This window comes from Neophocaena asiaeorientalis, unplaced genomic scaffold, assembly GCF_003031525.2.
Source record: "Neophocaena asiaeorientalis asiaeorientalis breed wild unplaced genomic scaffold, Neophocaena_asiaeorientalis_V1.1 scaffold43, whole genome shotgun sequence".
NCBI classification, from domain to species: Eukaryota; Metazoa; Chordata; class Mammalia; order Artiodactyla; family Phocoenidae; genus Neophocaena; species Neophocaena asiaeorientalis.
This window is the reverse complement of record NW_020173674.1, coordinates 4,447,351-4,467,078: the sequence shown is the minus strand read 5'-3', so window position 1 is coordinate 4,467,078 and position 19,728 is coordinate 4,447,351. Positions and strand designations below refer to the sequence as shown.

General features: G+C 54.1%; 1 protein-coding gene across 2 annotated transcripts in view; it reads left to right on the top strand.

The window, feature by feature from the left end:
- The first annotated feature begins 38 nt into the window (after positions 1-38).
- The window catches only part of IGHMBP2 (immunoglobulin mu DNA binding protein 2), a 25,100-nt gene continuing 5,410 nt past the window's right edge, over positions 39-19,728 (top strand). For both annotated transcript variants that reach the window (XR_003003675.1, XM_024748689.1), the window contains exons 1-11: positions 39-190; positions 1,912-2,081; positions 4,945-5,128; positions 5,337-5,434; positions 7,190-7,353; positions 8,826-9,026; positions 10,354-10,501; positions 14,860-15,034; positions 17,718-17,900; positions 18,179-18,297; positions 18,819-18,913. Coding sequence is in view for 1 of the 2 variants with exons in the window: in XM_024748689.1 (XP_024604457.1) it covers positions 105-190; positions 1,912-2,081; positions 4,945-5,128; positions 5,337-5,434; positions 7,190-7,353; positions 8,826-9,026; positions 10,354-10,501; positions 14,860-15,034; positions 17,718-17,900; positions 18,179-18,297; positions 18,819-18,913 (1,623 nt within the window). In the remaining variant the exon portion in view is untranslated. The remainder of the gene's footprint in view (positions 191-1,911; positions 2,082-4,944; positions 5,129-5,336; positions 5,435-7,189; positions 7,354-8,825; positions 9,027-10,353; positions 10,502-14,859; positions 15,035-17,717; positions 17,901-18,178; positions 18,298-18,818; positions 18,914-19,728) is intronic.

The following is a 19,728-nucleotide window of genomic DNA, read 5'->3' as shown; positions in this document are numbered from 1 at the left end:
GTGCGTCGACGCACCGGGCCCGGCCGGGAGCACCGCCCCTCGCGGCAGCCGGAACTCGGCGGCTCGGGACCTCGGCTGCTCCGGGCCCAGGCCGGACTGCGGCCATGGCGTCGGCGGCTGTGGAGAGCTTCGTGGCCAAGCAGTTGGACCTGCTGGAGCTCGAGAGGGACGCGGAGGTCGAGGAGCGCAGGTACGGCCGCCGGCCCGGGCCTCGGGTTCGGTCCGGCGGTTCCCCTAGGCCCCCCTACTCTCTCAGCTCAGACCTCGGGCGGACCTCCCTCCTGGGGGCTCGGCCTGACCAGCCTGGGGGTCGGGATTTGCCCTCCTGACTCCTCGAGTCCGGATCGCGGCTGTGAAGGGGCTCGGCCTCCCACAGAAATGGAAGCCTCTTCACCCCCCCGGGACAGCCCGTTCCGTTTGGGGGACCCTTAGGAAGGGTCTGTTCTCCTCCTGAAGTCCTCCTCTCAACTTTGCCTCGTAGGTGCTGCCTCTCTCCCCATTTCCATCCCCAAAGTGTTCTCAGCCCTCTTCCGTCATCGTCCCCTCTGTCAGTGTTTGCGCCTGTTCCGTGCCAGGCCCCGAGTTCGAGATAGACTCACTGATGGTCCCCTGGCGGCTGGGTTTGAGCGGAAGGGGCAGGTGGGAGCGGAAACAGTTCCCTCCCAGCGTGATAGATGCTGACCCGTGTGTGCAGGCAGAGTGCTGTGGGAGCAGGAGGGTGGACAGCTGACCCTGGGGAGCCTTAGGTTGAGGCTGGCTTCGTGGAGGAGGTGGTGCCTGAGCTCAGCTTGCAGAAAAATAGGGGTTCAGGTGGAGGCGGGGGAGGATATTCCTGGAAGAGATGTGGGGAGGAAGGGCAGCCCTGCAGGCGAGGGTGGAGCCCTGAGAAAGCCAGACTTGTTTCCGTAGGGCTGAAACTTTGAGAGATGACACTGAGGCCTGTAAAAGCACCCCACATACATCAGCCCCTTTAAACCTTACGTCAACTCTGCGAAGTTGGTTACTGTAATTCTCGTTTTATGTCTAAGGAGGCTGAGACAGAGGTTAAGTCATGTGCCCCAGGTAACACAGGTCGAGCCAGGATTTGAGTTCAGGCAGGCTGATCCCAGAGTTTGCACTCAACCGTTGTGCTACCCAAGTGGAGAGGATTTGTTTTAGAGGTTTTTGATCGTGATGGTTAAGAGCATTTGCAGTCCTGTCGACGTCAGTGGGATCCCAGCTCCGTGATTTATGGCTGGATGACTTTGCAGCCTTAGTTACCTCATCTGTAAAATGAGATCATTCTCACAGCACACCAGTGAGGTGGGAACACAATGATCTCTAAGTCAAGTGCTCAGCACGGTTCAGAGTACAGAGTAAGCACCCATGGGAAGATAGGCGGGGGCCAGATTGGGAAGGGCCTCGTGGAGAAGATTGTATTACATTCCTGTGCAGAGGATGGGCCTCGGGGCAGTTAAGCAGGTCAGGGAGGTAAATAGATTTTCATCTTAGGGGGATCTGTTGGATGTTGCTGCTGGGATTGGCTGGGGAGAACCCAGAGATAAGGAAGTTAGGAAGCTCAGTTTAGTCCAGAGACGGCCAGTGATGTGGGCTTGAACCAAAGCTGTGGCGGCGAGGATGAGGCAGGGGTGGATTCTGGGTACAAATGGGAGGGGCCTGGTGGGACTCAGTGACACACAGGACGCAGGACAGAAGGTGAAGATGAGCGAAGGTTCTGTCTTGGGAAGCTGGGAGGAGGGCACAGATCGCGCTGGGGCTATGGGGGGGGCGGGTTTGAGAGGGGGCAGGTTTGGAGTTTCCCTGGTCACCCTTTGTGCCTGTGCAGAGATCTCCATCTGTTCTTCCTGCACGGTTGGAAGTAAAAACTGGTAAAATACAAATACTGAAGTCTCAACATTGGGTGTCTCCCAGGTCCTGGCAGGAAAATGTCTCTCTGAAAGAACTCCAGAGCCGAGGCGTCTGCTTGCTGAAGCTGCAGGTATCCAGCCAGCGGACCGGGCTGTACGGACGGTTGCTGGTCACCTTTGAGCCCAGGAGATGCATGTCTGCAGCTGTGCTTCCCAGTAACAGCTTTATTTCCGGTCTGTGCATTTTTGACATAGGTGGACTTTGAGTATTGCTGTCTTCAGATGTGGGTTGTAAAGACCAGGTCACATACGACCAGTTGGGGAATAAAGCATTGTAATGGAAAGCTCTCACTTAGAACTTCAGCAGTTACGAGGCTTTTTGGTAGTTTAGAGCAGCACTGCCCAGACTGGCAGCCACTAGCCACGTGGGTTATTGAACGCTTGAAATAGGGCTAGTGATCGCTGCTGGTGTAAAATACGCATGAGATTTAGTGCAAAAAATTTAGAATATCAAGAGTAATTTCTTTGAAAACTGATTATGTCTTGAAATGATAATATTTTTCATGTATTGGGTTAAGTAAAACGTGATTAAATTTACCTGTTTCTTTTGGTTTTTTAATATGGCTGCTAGAAAATGTAAAATTACACATGACTCTCACATGTCTCTTGAGTAGCCCTGGTCCAGATGGTTCAACGTGTGTAGTTGTGTATTCCCAGACCTTCCTCGTGCCAAGGATACTTTGGCTAAACTTGTGGCAGCTCTGCTGGAAAGGAGGGGCAGTTAGAAGAAGCTTCTTAAGCTCACACCTGGGATTCGTGTTTTTGATCAGAGCTGGAAGCTGGGAGAGAGCAACACTGCCGAGCACTGCATTTCCATTAGAAAAGTCTCTCTGCCTTGTTTTGGTGGTGACAGAGTTTGTTGGTTTCATATTTCGATTTTCTAGACGCTTGCCCCACAACTGTTGGAATACGGGCTGGGTTTGGAGACAGGTAGGAGGAGGGGAAGCTGCTGGTTTGGAGTCAGATCTTACACTTTGCTGTTAAGTGGCCGAGGGTCAGTCACGTGTCCTCTGAAGAACAGAACCAAGGGGATTATAGTTGAGCTTTCGGCCTCGCCATCAGGATGAGTGGGTGGGACTGAATGTGCAGGGCGTTTGTAAACTCTGAAAACCAAAGGAATGGTATGTGTTCAGTTAGTAAGTGTTGCGGAGTGAATGACCTGAGAGGTTGATGAATAGCTGATAAACAGGAAGTCAGCTGTTTATGTGAAAGAGTATGGAGCTGAAAATTTGATGTGTTACTTTGGCTTCCGATCAAACGTAGGTGGGGTTGTTAGTTTTTTGTCTCCTGAAGAGCAGTTTTAAGGCTCTGTAGCTGAGAGGTGTGAATTCTGCAATGTGGGACCCTACTCAGGGCAGCCGGTGGGGAAGTCAAAGTCGGGACGGGGTCGCCTGCACTCAGCCTCACGGAGGTCCCCGTGCACAGAACCAGACCTTGGGCCCAGGGGCACTGCTGCCACCTGCTCTTTGTCTTTAAAAGTTGGGGCGGGAGACAGAAAAGATTCAAGGTGCAGATGAAACTCATTGCCTAGAAGGAAAACAGCTAGGACTAAGAATACGCCTCATGCTTGGTTGACGTGTGACACGTACTCTGACTCGGAATAAATGGGGTGTGAGTATGTGGGAGGCCCTGGCTGCATCTCAGCGTGGATTCTTGTTTGGTCAGAACTGTCTGTGTTCAAGTGACAGAAACCCCGAGCCAGATGGGCTGGAACAGGAGGGGGGCGCATGGTTTGTGATAGCTGGAAGGTGGCTGCACGGCTCAGAGGAGGTCACCTGGGCTTAGTTCCACTCCGTGTTTCGGCTCCGCCCTCTCCTGGGTTGGCTTCCTTCTCAGGCGCCAAGTGATAGCAGCTTCAGCCCTCACGTCCTCTCCAGTTTCTGGTCCAGCTGGGAAGGGTGAGGGCATCCTTCCAGCTGTCCACCCAAAAGTCTCACCACATCTCAGGGGCTCTGATTTGGTCCCTTGTCCATCCCCGAGCCAGTCACTGGCCAGGGGGCTCGTGAAGCCCTGATTGGCTCGGGTGTGGGTCGTGTGCTCCGTCCCGGCATGAGGGGAAGCCTCTCAGACTCGCCTGGTGATGGGTGAATCACCAAACAGCTGTCACAGGAGTGGGGAGGCCCAGCTGAGTGGGCAACAAACCACCCTCTCCCTCCTTCATCAGTGTTCCCTTTCCACCTGGAACGTTCTCCCCCAGGTGAGCTCGTGGCCCCCACTGTTTCCAGGGCCCACCCTGCTTATGGGTCACCCCTCAGAGAGGCCCTTCCCACACTGCAATGGCACCCTCGTCCCTCTCCACCCTCTGCTGCACTTGATCTTTTTTTTTTAATACATTTATTTTATTTGTTTTGGGCTGCATCGGGTCCTTGTTGCTGCGTGCGGGCTTTCTCTAGCTGCGGCGAGCGGGGGCTGCTCTTCGTTGTGGTGCACGTGCTTCTCATTGCGGTGGCTTCTCTTGCTGCGGAGCGCTGGCTATAAGGCGTGCGGGCTTCAGCAGTTGTGACGCATGGGCTTCAGTAGTTGTGGCTCACGGACTCTAGAGCGCAGGCTCAGTAGTTGTGGCACACGGGCCCAGCTGCTCCGTGGCACGTGGGATCTTCCCGGACCAGGGCTCAAACCCATGTCCCCTGCATTGGCAGGTGGATTCTTAACCACTGCGTCACCAGGGAAGCCCCTGCACTTCATCTTAACTAAAGCCCTTGGCTCTGACCCCTGGTAGGTTTTCGTATTTGTTCCTCTCCTCCCTAACGTGAGCTCAGGGACCGTGTTTTATTCCTAATATAGACCAGCACCCAGAACAGTGCTGGGCACAGAGGAAGACTTTAAATATTTTATTGACTGTCATGTTTGTTTTAAATAGTTCATTGAGCTCCAGTAAATTTTCACATATGATGTTAGTTAAAAGTATTTTTTTTATTGATTTCATTTCTAATGAAAGTAACAGATACAACGTTTGAAATATGCTGGAATTCGTTATATGAAGTAACTCACGTTTAACGTTGTTCAGCGTTTATGTAACTGGTCTTTGCTTCTGTAGGTGACATAGTGGGTCTGTATGAGGAAGACAGTCAGCTGGCCACTGGGATCCTGACCCGGATCACCCAGCAGTTGGTCACCGTGGCCTTTGATGAGTCCCATGATTTCCAGTTGAGTTTGGACCGAGAGCATTCCTACAGGCTGTTAAAACTTGCCAACGACATCACTTATAAGCGACTGAAAAAGTAAGTGTGTGTGACTGGAAGTCACATGTGACGTTTTCCTTAAACATACCTCCCTCCTGCTGGGCAGAAGAGGGCAGGCACATCCGTCTGGGGTCGGTTGCGTGCCCCTCATGGGAGGTGGCGGGCAGCAGCGTCGCGTGGAGCCTCGGGCACTGGGTTAATTGCTGGTTTTCACTAAGCTCCTAATTTTCATTTTCTCCTTTGGCAGAACTCTGATTACCCTAAAGAAGTATCATTCTGGCCCCGCCGCCTCGCTCACAGAGGTCCTCTTCGGCGGATCAGACCCCAGCCCTGCCAGTGAGATACGTAAGAGCTTGTGGTTTTCCTTTTCTGGTTGAAATCACCGTGGACAGGATCTCGAACAGTGAGACCCTGGGCCATTTTAGCAAGAGTTTGAGAATGTACAGTGAGAAGAAATCTACCTTAGTGTCTTTTTATAAGTTTCTTTGTGTGACTTGCTAGAACTAAGTCTCTTTCCTGTACACGGCGTCAAAGAAGTAGTTCATTCCATTTTTTAAAATGATGTTCTTTCTAATATATCTAAATATTGATTATTTTTTTTTGAAATGCGAGGGTGTTTCTTCTAGCCCAGTGCCCCGTGAGAACAGAGGATGACGGATCATGCCTCATGCTCGATCGCATTTTTTTATAGTTTGAAAAGTCTCAGTTCTAAGTTTATTTGATTATTTTCTCAGTATCCTTTAAATTGAAGACAGTTTATTTCTAATTGTAAGAGTGCTGTGTATTAGTCATAGAACGTTTGGAAATAAAGAAGCATATAAACGAGGGAAAGAAATCACTCGAAAACCTGCCACTTACAGTGAGCCTCACTGATACGTATTCTTCTAGTTGTTTTTCCACCTCCACATAGAACAGTCTGACTTACATACAGACACACGCATGTGTCCATGTACACACACACACACACACACACACACACACACACACACACACACACACCCGACTGTTCTCACGGTGGTCTGTGCGATTTCTCATCTCCTTCAGTGTCTTGGAGAAGCTCATTTTGAGAGGAGTTTATCACCTCACCAGGCAGCTGCCCGTCACTGAACCACCCTGTAGCTGTTGGACTTGGCCGGTTTTTACAGTATAGCTTCAGTCATTCTCACACAAGGGCCGCCCCACACCCTTTTCCCGTCACGCTGGTGCTCGTACCCTGGCGGTGTGTTGGCTCTTAGCTCAGGGCTGCTTTGTACCTTCTCAGATTCCAAAAGCACTCACATTTCAATAAGACTTTATTTCTGCCAACTGTTTACCGAGAGGCTACTATGAGCTGGGAAGGGAACTAGCCTTGTTTTTGCTGTGTTTCAAGGAACACGATGTGCCCTGCTTGTAGCCAGCGTCCAGGGGAGAAGGGAACACGCAGGAGCTCTGGGTCGGATGCTCCGTTGCCCTCTCCGAGTCTGTTTCCGTCTTAACCTCCGGGTCGGCGCCCTATGCCCGTGGGGGTCAGTGCGCTCTTCTCTGCTGTGGGCACCGCGGGGTGGAGGCTGCAGGCGCGAGGCTGGATGCAGCGGCACCTGCTCTCAGAGCACGGAGCTTACGAAGCAGGTCATTAGAATCGGCCATGGAAGATTCAGAACAGAAACGTGGTCCTGGATCTGCTCATAATTCTTGTTTGTTTTCATCGTTTTACGGGCGCTTAAAAAGGGCCACCATGGTAGAAATGAATCTGTTCCCAGAAACATTTACTTTACAAGAAGCTGTTATTCTGGAGCATGAGTTGGCAGACTTTTTCAATAAAGGGACAGATGGTAAACATTGTAGGCTGTGCCGGCCGGTGCGGCGGCGGGCTGCTGGGGACAGTGTCCCGGGACACCTGCCTCACCGAGCAGGCGGCCGGCTGGGCTTGGCCTGTGGGCCACAGTCTGCAGATTCCTGGTCCAGGAAAACAGCAGGTTGATTTTGTGTTGACTGGCCGACCCCTGGGGAGGGCCGGCTTTCTCCCCGTTACAGCCCGTATTTCTGTCGGCACACGCGGGGTCAGGGGCGGGGAGCGCCGGGTGACTGGGAGCTGGGTCCTCACTGTCGCTTGTTCCGCAGCCTCCCTTACTTTCTACAACGCCACTCTGGACGCCTCCCAGCAGGAAGCGGTCTGGTTCGCGCTGTCCCAGAAGGAACTCGCCATCATCCATGGGCCTCCCGGCACCGGGAAGACCACCACTGTGGTTGAAATCATTCTCCAAGCTGTGAAACAGGGCTCAAAGGTGGGCAGTGTGTCCCCGCCGTCACCCCTCACTCCGGTCTGCCACGCTCGCAGGTGCCCAGCAGGGCCCCAGCCTGTGCTCTGGGGGACTCGGTCGGCAATGTTCCTGAGTGTTTACTGACTGAGCACTGGGCTGGGCCCTTTTCAGTCTCTGACAGCGCTTGGGACTGTTGGTCTGGGGTGGTGAGGTCTGGGTTACTGTCGGCCAGGCCACAGTCTAGGAGCCGCGTCTGCTCAGCACCCACGCTCTGTGCTCAGACCCCTGCTGGGCATGCCGGGCGTGCAGGTGACCAGGGACTGTCTGTGCCGTTCAGGAGGAGGCCGTGCAGCCAGTTCCTGGAGACAGGTGTTTTGGTTGACCAGGTGGTCTGGTGAGCTGTGCAGAGTGCAGGTTACCGTTTCCGAGATGTGGAATGTGGTATCATGTATTGTTGTTCGCTTAGATTTTTAATGGCTGAGAAAGGATCTTTCATCCTCGTCTGTACCAACACGAGTCATCGTGGATTCTGAGCACATGGAAAGCTTTTTAGAAAACCTTTCTGGGTTGTAAACGTTGGATAAGGATAAGAATTAGAGCAATATGGTCCACATTTGTAGGTTGACATTTCCTGGGTGCTTCTTACGAACGAGGCACGTTTCTCAGTCTATCCAGAGTTCGCCCCTTTAATCCTCACAGAAGCCCCAGGTGCGGGGACTCCATGATCTCGGGCCCCGTCCCTCCACAGTGGGTGGCAGAGCCAGGACTCAGACTCTGGCGACACTCTCCCCAGAGCCCCTGCTCCTGCAGGGAGATCCATGTTGGCTACAAGGCCACGTCCAATGGTCTCCTGCAAATGACTGTCTTGGCAAGATGTTTACCAAGAAAAGCTGGTGAAAGATGACTTACTGGCAGGGAGCAGATTTGATGGTTTAATTGGGTGCCTCTGTTTCAGGAAACAGTGAAACAGGAGACACCTGTGTTCATGCTTTGGTGCAAACCGCCTTTGGCCACCTAGATGGGGTGGGGACTCTCCTCTCTGCCTCCCCTTCCCGCTCTACCCCCTCCTAAGAGCCAGACTGCGGTTCTGGAAGCAAGATTGAGCCTGTTCAGAAAGGTTTTTCCCCATTCCGCTTTGTCAGATGATAAAGTGACTTGATGGGTGATGAGACGGGTGTCCCAGCCCTGATTATCTCAGGGCACTTTGAGGCCTTTCCTTCCAGTTGCCGGGCATCCTTTCTGGTCCTTTGGAGCCTAACGGGTTCTTAAGACCCGAGATCTAGTATCCAGATGTTGTGTCAGTTTCCAGTAACCCATGTCCTGCAGACTGTCTGCATCCGTCCATACAGCCAGACGTTTACACCGTAACGTTACTGGTTGCGCACGTTCCACCCTCCTCTCTTTAACTTTCGGACTTTCCATTTGCTTAATAGAAACTTCAGTGATTTCGTTAAAAAAGAAATCACCAAGCCCGAGTTTACGCTGTGCTTCCCCAGGTTCTGTGCTGTGCCCCTTCTAACATCGCCGTGGACAACCTGGTCGAGCAGCTGGCCCAGTGGAAGCAGAGGCTCCTGCGCCTCGGGCACCCCGCACGGCTCCTGGAGTCTGTCCAGCAACATTCCCTGGACGCGGTCTTGGCGCGGGGTGATGGCACCCGGATTGTGGCTGACATCAGGAAGGACATGGACCAGGTCTTGGTGAGTAGCTCTCAGCCGGTGTCCGCTCTGCGTATGGTTTCGTGATCTGCAGTCTGCCGGGAGTGCACTGCATCCTCTTGCTTTTCTCTGGCCTTTGCCGATTCACGTACTTACCTTGAACGTTGGGACTGCCCATTTTTGGTAGGGACCTGTGCTCAGCACCGAACAGACTCACCTGTCTTCAAGATAGTTTCATGAAGAGGGGAGCAATTGTCTTGCAGAAAATATTCCTCTTAAGGATTCCCTATGTCTGGCATGTTGGCTGGATAATATCGACCAGCAAAAAAAAAGCAGCCTGAAAATAAAAATTCAGAAAATATGCATCGTCCCTAAATTTCTAGTCCATTAATATAAAACATGGTGTAATCCTTGTGAAAGAGAACTAGGTAGGTGATAGGTTAATCTGAGATGGAGTTTTCTCGTGCAGTTCAGAACTTTCGAGCTCTTTGGTTCTCTAGTTTACACGTCCGCCCCCAGTTCCCTTAATCGCGTGTCCTGCCCTGTATTTGCTCACCGCCAGCCTGTCTCACTGCCTCACATTTCTCTCCTTGTGTCGGGGGCTGGTGCAGAGACTCAGCCTTCCCCACGGACCTGTGGAATAGTGGGAACCCCAGGGGCAGAGACCAGGACACACGCATGTTACTCAAGGTTAAAGGCACTGTAGGAATTTGCAGTGATGTGATTCGCGCCGTCACACATGTGGATGATTTCATTTTCCTTTTTCAATAAATTATTTAATAAATTTATTTATTTTTGGCTGTGTTGGGTTTTTGTTGCTGTGCGCGGGCTTTCTCTAGTTGTGGCGAGCGGGGGCTGCTCTTCGTTGCGGTGCGTGGGCTTCTCATTGTGGTGGCTTCTCTTGTTGCAGAGCATGGGCTCTAGGTGTGCGGGCTTCAGTAGTTGTGGCTCGTGGGCTCAGTAGTTGTGGCACGCGGGCTCAGTAGTTGTGGCACGTGGGCTCTAGAGTGTAGGCTCAGTAGTTGTGGCGCACAGGCTTAGTTGCTCCGCAGCACGTGGGATCTTCCTGGACCAGGACTCGAACCCGTGTCCCCAGCATTGGCAGGCGGATTCTTAACCACTGCGCCGGTTAACCACTGCTTCCTCCCTCTCCCTGTGGAGGTGACAGTGGCTCTAAGGCCAGTCAGGATGTCACCTGTGTGGATCTGTTGCTCCTTCAAGAAAGACTTTTGACTTTTTAGCGCCTTTGAAGGGACTTACATAAGTGGACCAATTGATGATAAGTAAAAGCATTTGGTGAATTAAAAGGAGCTAAAATAAGTGCAAAGTCGAGCCAGAATTATGATGTTTTCTTTGCTTTTCTTTACAGGCAAAAAGCAAAGAGACCCGGAATAAAAGAGAGAAAAGTAATTTTCGAAATGAAATCAAGGTGTTAAGGAAGGAGCTGAAGGAGAGGGAGGAAGCAGCCATGCTGGAGAGCCTGGTGGCGGCCAACGTGGTCCTCGCAACAAACACAGGTGAGGGGACGGGCCTCCACCCCGTGTGGCTTCGAAGAGGGCTGGGAGTGTGCCCTCTTCCTTGGTTTTCTGGAAGAGTTTGGTAGAATTGTCTTTAAAATTGGGTAGAACACACCAATTCCAGCCCTTCTGGGCCTGCAGTTTTCTCTGTAGGGAGGTTTTTTCTTTTTTTTTTTGGCCACACTGCATGCTGGTGGGATTTTAGTTCCCCAACCAGGGACTGAACCTGGACCATGGCAGTGGAAGTGCCGAGTCTTAACCACTGAACTGCCAGGGAAGGGGACTCCCTGTAGGGAGGTTTTTAACTGCAAATTCAACTTCTTTAATTGATATAGGATATTCAGGGTGTCTCTTCGTGAGTGAGCTTGTGTCTTTCAGGGAATTTGCCCATTTAATCTAAGTTGTGCAATCCCTAGACATTAAGTTGTTCATAATAACCCCTTATTTAAAAAGGTCTGTAGCGTCAGTAACAAAGTCACCTCTTTTGTTCCTGATGTTGGTAATTTGTATCCTCTCTTTTTTCCCTGATCTTCTGGCAGGAGGGTTATTAATCTATTGATCACCTCAGAGCACTGGCTTTTGGTGTCACCAGTTTTCTATGTTATTTTTCTGTTTTCTGTTTCATTGATCTCGGCATTGGTTCCTATTATTTCCCTCTTCCTGCTCACTTGGGTCTAGTTTGCTCTTCAGTTTCTGTTTTCTTCAGCTGGAAGCGGAGGTCAATGATTTGTATTGATTTGAGACCCGTTGTGTTCTATACTATAGGCATTTAGTGTTATAAATGTTTCCCCAAGTACTGTTTTCACGGCATCCCATAAATTCAGATGTATTGGTTTTCATTTTCATTCATTGTGAAATATTGTCTCATTTCCCTTTTAATTTCTGTTTTTGACCCATGATGATTTAGAAGTGTGTCATTTTCTTTCCAAATATTTGGAGGTTTTCCAGATAGCTTCCTGTCATTGATTTCTAATTTAATTCCATGTGGACAGAGGACGTAGTATGTACGACTTGAATCATTTCATTGAGACTTATCTTATGGTCCAGAACGTGGTCTCTGTGAATGTTCCACGTACACTGGAAAAGAATGGGCTGTCTGGTTTTGTCAGTGTTTCATGATGGTTGATGACTGTCGTTCAAGTCTGTATCTTCCTGATTTTCTGTCTGTGTGTCCTGTCTCTGAGCGAGGGGTGTTGAAATCATCTGTCACTATGCATTCGTTTATTTCTCCTTGGAGTTCTGTCAGTGTTTTCCCTGTGGCCTTTGTAGCTCTTTTACTTGGGACGTAAATGTCATGTTTTCTTTATTAACCAATTTATCATTATGAAATGACCTTCTGTATCCCTAGTATGTTCTTTTTTTGAAGTCTACTTTGGTATGAAGATAGCCACTTCAGCTGGAGACCACACTTAGCTGCTTTAGGCCTTTCTAATGTGGCTGCTTGGTTCTTAAAAGCCAGCAAGTGAGAGAGTCTTGTAGCAAGATGGGTTACAGTCTTCTGTAATGTTACCATGACGTGACACCCCATCATCTTTGCTATATTCCTTTGGCCAGAAGTAAGGCACGGGTCTGGCCCACGCTTAAGGGGAGGGTATTCCACGGAGTGTGAATACCGGGAGGCCAGGGTCAAGGAGGGGGTTGCCTTAGGGTCTGTCTGACACAGCCTCTCATGGGGGCTACTCTAAAGAATGGAGTCCGGGTTCTGATTGACTTTGTAATTATTGTTTCACCCAGTTGCCTTTTAAATCAGATAGGACAAAACCAGAATTACAAAAATGCTCTCATACTGTCTTTTGTACTTACCTATGTAGTTGCCTCTGTTGGTGCTCTTTGCTTCTTGGTGTGGATTTGAGTTACTGTCTAGGGTTCTTCATGTCACCCTGAAGGACTCCCTTTAGTATTTCTTGAAGGGCAGGTCTCAGCTTTTCTCTACCTGGGATTATCTTTTTTCTCCTCTGTTTTCGAGTGACTCTGTTTTTAGAGATAGAGTTCTCGGTTGGCAGCCTTTTCCTTTTAGTTGTTTGACTGTGTCACCCCCTGCCTCTCGGCCTCTCTGGTTTCTGCTGAGAACGCAGGGTTAGTCTTACTGAGGATCCCTTGTATGTGACAGGTTGCTTCTCTCCTGCTGTTCCTTCTTTGTCTCTCGGCAGCTTGACTGTGGTAAAAGTCTCGGTGTGCTCCCTTCGGGTTAACCACGTGGATTTGTTGAGTCCCCTGGACGTGTGCATTGTTTTCCATCAGATTTGGGAAGTTTTCAGCCATTATTTTTTCCAATATTCTCTTGGCCCCTTTCTTGCTCTCCTTTCCTTCTAGGGCTCCTATTATGCACACGTTGGTGTACTTGATGGTCTTCAAGGTGCTGGTCATGGGATTCATTCTTTGTTCTTTCTGTTCCTCAGACTGGGTAGTTCAGTTGGCCTGTTTCCTGGTTCTTCTGCCTGTTCAGATCTGCTGTTTAGCCCTTCCAGTGAATAACACTTATTGTACTTTTCAACTGCAGACTTTTTTTTTTTTAATAATTTCTGTGTCTTTATCGATAGTCTCTATTTGGCGGGACGTCATTCTCAGACGTCCCTCACCCTCACCTCCTGTGGGCGCAGAGCCCCAAGGTGAGCCAGAGGTGAGTGCGTAGGGCCTCCTCTGGTCTTTCCCGAGTGTGCACATAGCCCTTACACGAGTGTGGCTTCTAGGTTCTCGGCCACGTGTCGGAGCTTTCAGAGCCCACGGACGTCTCACTCCCCAGGTTTTCCTTCAGAGCTTCTGGTCGTCCTGCTTTGCGCCAGCTGTTGTCCTCAGCCTCCGAGAGCACTCGTGTTCAACAGTGGCCTCTGGTTGTTTCCCACTGACACCCCCTGGGGAGGGGCTGTTTGCACAGGGCGAGCTCCAAGTCAGGTCAAATAAAGACAGTCTTGCGAGTGGGACCTTCCGGGGAACCAGCAGCAAGTCTGACAGTGACAGTTCTCTGGGGGCGGGGCTTCGAAGGAGTTCTGTCCCCAGTGGGGCAGGCCACTGCTCTTCATGGTGAATGCAGGCCATTGGTTTCAGGGCCAGCACAGAACTGGGAGCGGCGCCTGTGCCCAGGAATGCCACAGAGCCCGCTCTGCTTGCCCAGAGTTAGTCAGTTTTCGGAGCAGACACTCCTGGATTGCTGTAAGCTTTTGATTGATTTCTGGAGTTCTGAAAGAGTCGGTTCTGCCAGTTCTGCCAGTGTTCTCGTTGCTTTGGTGGTGGAGGGAGTTTTCAGAGGCCCTTATCCAGCCGATTCTGCTCACGTTCTTCTCTGACTGACTTCAGTGCAGCACCCGCTGGAAATCACAGCTGCCCCTCCGTGCAAGGTCAGCATGTGGCCTTTTAGGTCCCTCCTGGTGAGACTGGGGAACTGGAATGAGATTCCTAGAAGCGCTTCCCTCTGCAACGTGAAATCACAGCCATAATCCAGGCACAGCTCTTAGCTATCCAAAGCCCCGTCCAAATTCTGCCTTCTCTGCAGACAGACTCCCTAACCGTCTCTGAAAAGTCGGGCTCAGGAAAGTTATCGAGATGTAGGTCTTAATCATAAGATAATATACATCGTAGAGTCATTAATCTAGGGGAAAAGGGCAAGAACTCACATTTGTAGCGTCTGTTAAAGCCTCTCATCTTGTGGCAGGCACTTGATACGTATTATTTAACACGTGTGCTACATTTTTATATATGTATTTGGGCAACCAGTATGTGTTATTTGACACATCCGTGCTCTATTAGTATGTGGTGTGTGTAACAGTCTGTTTGTAGGTGAGGCGCTGGGGTCGGGTGGCTTGCCCAAGGCCTCACCGCTGTTTGTGAGCGTGGGCGCGGGCCCCGGCTCTCGCCCACACTGGACCTCATTCCACTGTACGGCTCTGTGTTCCATGGAGGAGGCACTGGTGCGGTGGTTCTGTGTTGCTGGTACGTAGGGGTTTTTCCCTGGGTGAACGCCCAGCAGTTCATTTTCTGTGTGTTCAGGAGGACACCTAAGAAGAGAATTAAGTAAATTCTAAATTCAGAAAACAATACAGAAATTACATTTAGAATTAAGACAGCCTTCCAAGGATTTGGGGTCCCAGCCCCAAAGCGGTGATTGATTTTGGTGAATGAAACGTTGGAGTGGCCGTGACCAGGGGCGCACTGCTTCACACTTACACGTGGAGTGGGCTGGAACCGTGAGCTCCGGAACGTCCTTCCCAGGTTTTATTCCAAGGTGCAATCATATTACATGAGCCTTAATACAAGACTAGATGATGAAACAGTGGCTTGTTGGTGGCTCTTTTGGGGTGAGTGCAGCTAGGATGACACAGCCGGTGCATCCTGTAAAGGCTTACGGTTCTGATTTCGACCAGGTGCGTCTTCGGACGGCCCCTTGAAGCTGCTGCCAGACGGCCACTTCGACATGGTGGTCATTGACGAGTGTGCCCAGGCCCTGGAGGCCAGCTGCTGGATCCCCCTGCTGAAGGCCAGGAAATGTGTCCTGGCCGGAGACCACAGACAGCTGCCCCCCACCATCTTCTCTCACAAGTAAGACCCCTCCGCCCCTCAGCTGCCACCCCTGTGTCTATCCCCCGAAGCCCAGCCCAGAAGCCCCGGGCTCAGCCGGAGGTCCTGGAGGTGCTGGGAAGCCTGGCCGATGTGCTGACTTAAGGATGTGCGGTGGGCAGGTGGCTCCCTGGGCATCCGAGCCCCCACTTTGGCGGAGGGAAAAGCCTGGGGTCCCCCTGATCGGAGGCGCGGTTTCAGTTACACCGCACAGAGGAAGTAGGGTCTCAAGCTGTATGACTCACAGATCCCAGAAGAGGGGACGCGGCCAGCAGGGGAGGGGCAGCCGTCCAGCCCAGGTCACTAGAGAGCGGCTAGCAAACCTGTCATTTATGAGTTGGTTGGCGCCGAGGCCACTGGCTTTTCCCGGGCTTCACTCTCGGGGGTGGCTGTAAAAGGTGCCCCGGGCGAAGCAGAGCGGGAGCGGGAGCCCTGAGCTCAGGTCCTTCTCTGGGCGTGCGGGCTCCGGCGTGAGCTGGGTGGTCACACTGTGAGGCCGCCCGGGCAGCAGCTCCGAGAGCAGTGGTGTTTCTCATCCCGCCGGAGGTGCCGTCCTCCGTGGGCTCCCGTACTTGCTCGTTCAGACGTGTGCTCCCTGAGGTCGGGGGTCGAGTGGTGTCCATCCTTGTGGCCCCAGAACCGGGCGTGTGCTCGGTCCCTGCCTGTCGAGTTGACGTCCTCTAACGGGGCGCAGGCGGGGGTGCGTGCTCGCGCAGGGGTCCCGGGGGAGTGTGACTGGCTCTGGCTCATTGGCCCTCATCTGCAGGCACGTCCTTCCGCTGAGGACACGAGGGGTGGCTAAGGGGACTGCACTCCTGCCACTGTAGGGACGCAGCAGTCAGTCCCTGGTGGTGTGACTGCTTCCTGGGTGCGGCCTGCTGCCGCCACCGGGCCTCTTCACCCTGTCCGCAGACCCCCAGGGCTCCGGCCACGCTGGCCCCTCCGTCCCTCCTCCACGGGTGTCGGGTCCCGACCGCCCTTCATTCACTTCTCTGTCATCCCCGTTGACGGCTCGCTCGCCTGGCTTTGTCAGCACTCGGCACTCCTGGCGATGGTGTGTGTCAGTCCATCGTTTACTTCCCAGCGGCAGTGTGAGGCCTGTGAGGCCTGGGGACGAGGCCTGGCACTTGGCGTCCCTGAGCTAACTGGCCTCTTCCGGGCCAGCTCCCACGCCCAGGTCCAGGGGTGGCTCCCAGAGGCTGAGGCCCCCGCGAGATCAGGAGACGAGCAGACCTCTCCCTGCTGCTGCTGTTGGAGACGAGGGTCTCCTCCAGTCCGTGCGAGGGAGGCCGTCGGTGGAGCTCGCAGGAGGGGAGTGGCGACCCTGGAGCTGAGGGGTGTGCAGGTCAGGGTCCCCCAGGAAGGGGCGTCCGGCCGGGGGTTCAGAGTGAGGGCGCAGAGCATGGGGTGAATAGAGTGGGAGACGGGGGAACGTGGTTTGGAAGATCGTCCTGGTGGGAGCGGGCGTGCGTGTGGGGAGGGGCTCGGACGCTCTCCAGAAGCGGGGCCTCGGGGGCGTCGATTCAGCAGCTGGTTCCGGAGGAGGCCCGGGGGGTCCTGGGAAGCGGGTCTCTGGGTGGACGGTGTGGGCTCGGGGAGGGGGCACCGTATGGTGTCTGTGGAGAAAGCAGGGTGATTTGGGGGGAAGTCTGTCTGTGGGGTCGTGCTGGGTGTTTCTGGGTTTGTGGTTGGGGCTGGGAGTCACCTCACCCCTCCTGTCCTTGGCGCTGCTTTTGGTCGGTACCTTTATTAAACAGCATTAACTGCAGAGGCCTGGTCAGTTACGGAGGGAGGACGGATGCCTGGGTTGCACTGGGCACTTTCCCTCCGTGGTGAGAGGAGGCTCTGGAGCCCGGCCGCCTGGCCTGGTCCTGGCTCTGCGGCTCGCTGGCTGGGCGGCCTCGGGCTGGTCTCACTCGCCTCGTGTGGAACAAGGGAAGCGTACCCGTAACCGGCTCAGGTTGTGTGAGGATGAGGAGTTAATCGGTGTAAAGTGCCCAGAGCAGTGCCTGGTGCGTGGGAAGCACCCAGCAACCGTCAGCTACTGCTGTTGTTAGTAGTGGACTCTTTACGGCCGGAGTGTGTTGGAATTTTCAAAAACTTGTCTGTGTTAGTTCCCTTCAGCTGCTGTAACAAATTACCACGAACTCAAGCAACGGGGCTTTATTATCTTACAGTTCTGGAGGTCCAAAATCAGTCTCTGCGGCTTGAGATCAAGGTGTGGGCGGGGCTGGTTCCTTCTGGAGTGGAGAATCCGGGCGTTTGCCTCTCCCGGCTTCTGGAGCCACCTGCCTGCCTTACCTGTGACCCCTCCTCCGTCTTCAGAGCCGGCTCTGCAGCATCTTCAGGGCTCTCTTGTCACGTCGCCTTCTCTGATGCTGACCCTTCTGCCTCCCTCTTAGGAGGCCCTTGCGATGACATGGGCCCTCCCGGATGACCCGGGATCATCTCCCATCTCTGCTCCTCCCCTTTGTCACTGAGGTCACATGCTTGCAGGTCCCAGGATTAGGATGTGGGCACCTCTGAGGGGCCGCACCCTTAGTTCTAGGTCAGAAGTGGGGCGTGGGTTGCGTGCTGAGGTTTGAGGACTGCTTTCCTCCCCGGCCCCTGGTTTAGGCTGGACTCAGGACTCAGGCCCTCCTTCCTTGTCCTCTCCTTGGGGCAGGGCCGCACTGGCGGGGCTGTCACTGAGCCTGATGGAGCGCCTGGCGGAAGGGCATGGCGCCAGGTCGGTACGCATGCTGAGCGTGCAGTACCGCATGCACCAGGCCATCGCGCGCTGGGCCTCGGAGGCCCTGTACCATGGACAGCTCACGACCCACCCTTCCGTGGCCGGGCACCTCCTGCGGTGAGTGACTCGGCTACACCCCCGTCCCCTGTGTCACCGGAACCACGTTCCACAAAGATCTGAGAGTGAAAGTCGCCTCTGAGACTGGATTTCTGCATCTTGCCCTGGAGAGCTGGGTTGGGCTCCTGCAGTCTGAGGTCCCTTGCTCTCTGCACCGCCCGTTGTCCTGTCGGGGGAGAGGGGCGGCTGGGGGAGAAGGGCAGCGGGGCTTCTGTTCCTGGGACCCCAGCGCCGCTCTGTCGCCGGGGCCTCGTGCATTCAGTCTCACCTGTGTGCAGGGATCTCCCGGGAGTGGCTGCCACGGAGGAGACGGGCGTCCCCCTGCTGCTGCTGGACACGGCCGGCTGTGGGCTGTTTGAGCTGGAGGACGAGGATGAGCAGTCTAAAGGGAACCCTGGTGAGCCTGCCTGCAGAGGCCCAAAACGGCCCTGGGCTGCTCCTTAAAGATCGAAGCCCCTCTCAGCTGCCCGCGTCAGAGAGGGGCGGAGCCCGCGTCAGAGAGGGGCGGCGGTCCTGAGCCAGACGCCCTGGGAGGTCGAGTTCTCGACGGGTGGGCGTCCCCGAGTCAAGGGAGTGGGTGGGCCCAGGCCGCGTCCTGTGTCCTTGTTCAGAACTGAGTGGCCTGGCGCGGCCTGGTGCGGCCTTGGGACGCGACCCTGGCTCACTCACAGGGCTGCCAGTCAATGGGTCGCACGGCCGTTCTTCCACTAAGAGGAGGCTCCCGTCAGCTGTGGGTCCTGTGCGCTGTTTGCTGGGCCTGGTGGCCCCTCTGCCCCAGGTTGTTGGCTTGCAGGAGTCAGGCCCAGTGTGAGACCAGCCTGTCGTCACAGACGGAAAAGTGCTTAAAAAACAGGCGTCGGTGACAGGCGTCCAAGGTGCGCCCCGCCTCGTGCTGAAGAGTCGTCCGTTTCCCTCCAGGTGAAGTGCGCCTTGTCAGTCTGCACGTCCAGGCGCTGGTGGACGCCGGTGTCCAGGCCGGCGACATCGCCATCATCACGCCGTACAACCTGCAGGTGTGGGGCTCCGCTGTCTCCTGTGTGTCGGGGCGACTTGCCGCCCCAGAGGGGCCAGAGGATGAAAGCCCCAGGGTGGAACTGACCACATCCTGACTGGATCCAGGGCTCAAATGACCTCAGCAACGGCCTCCGTCCACCTGTCCGTGTTTCCCCCCTGCCATGCCATCCCCTGCCCCATCCTGGGCTCTCGCTGGTTTGCTGTGTCGGCTGCGTTTTCAGGCCTGCCCTCGGGGGCCAGGCAGCCTCAGCACGAAGTCGTCCTTCCAAGGTGGTCCCGGGGGCGCCGCCTGTCTCTTTATGGCATTTCCCACGGGAGTCTCAGCTTTGAGTCTTATCGGTCCGGCTCAGGTTGTCCCGTCCCTGAGCCGCTGGGTTGAGGGGTCTTCGCCCCTCCCGGGGTCGGCCTTCCGGCTCGTGGGACACCACGGGGCTGGCGCGGCCCCGGAGGCTGCCTGAAGGAAGGTCGGGGGCGCGGCTGTCGCCTGGAGAAGGCGGTGGGTCGGGACCAGCAGACACAACCGACGTCTGCTGCCTTCTCTTGGGCTTTTCTGCCGTTTCCCCTCTCAGTGCCCCTGTGCTCCGTGAAGCAAAGCCTGCCTGCTTTGGTAGGAAAAACGTACCTGCTTCAAAGCATTCTGAGGCCCGCTGATCAGTTGCCATCCCGGTTTGGAGGCGTCACACGTGGGGATGTCTGAGCCAAGCGAGATGGTGACACGCATGTCAGCGCTGGGGTGTGGGTCACAGCTGCCACGTTTGTGTGCTATCTTGGTCTGTCGTGCGCACGCCCGTGGAAAGAGTGGCACTCGGAAGCC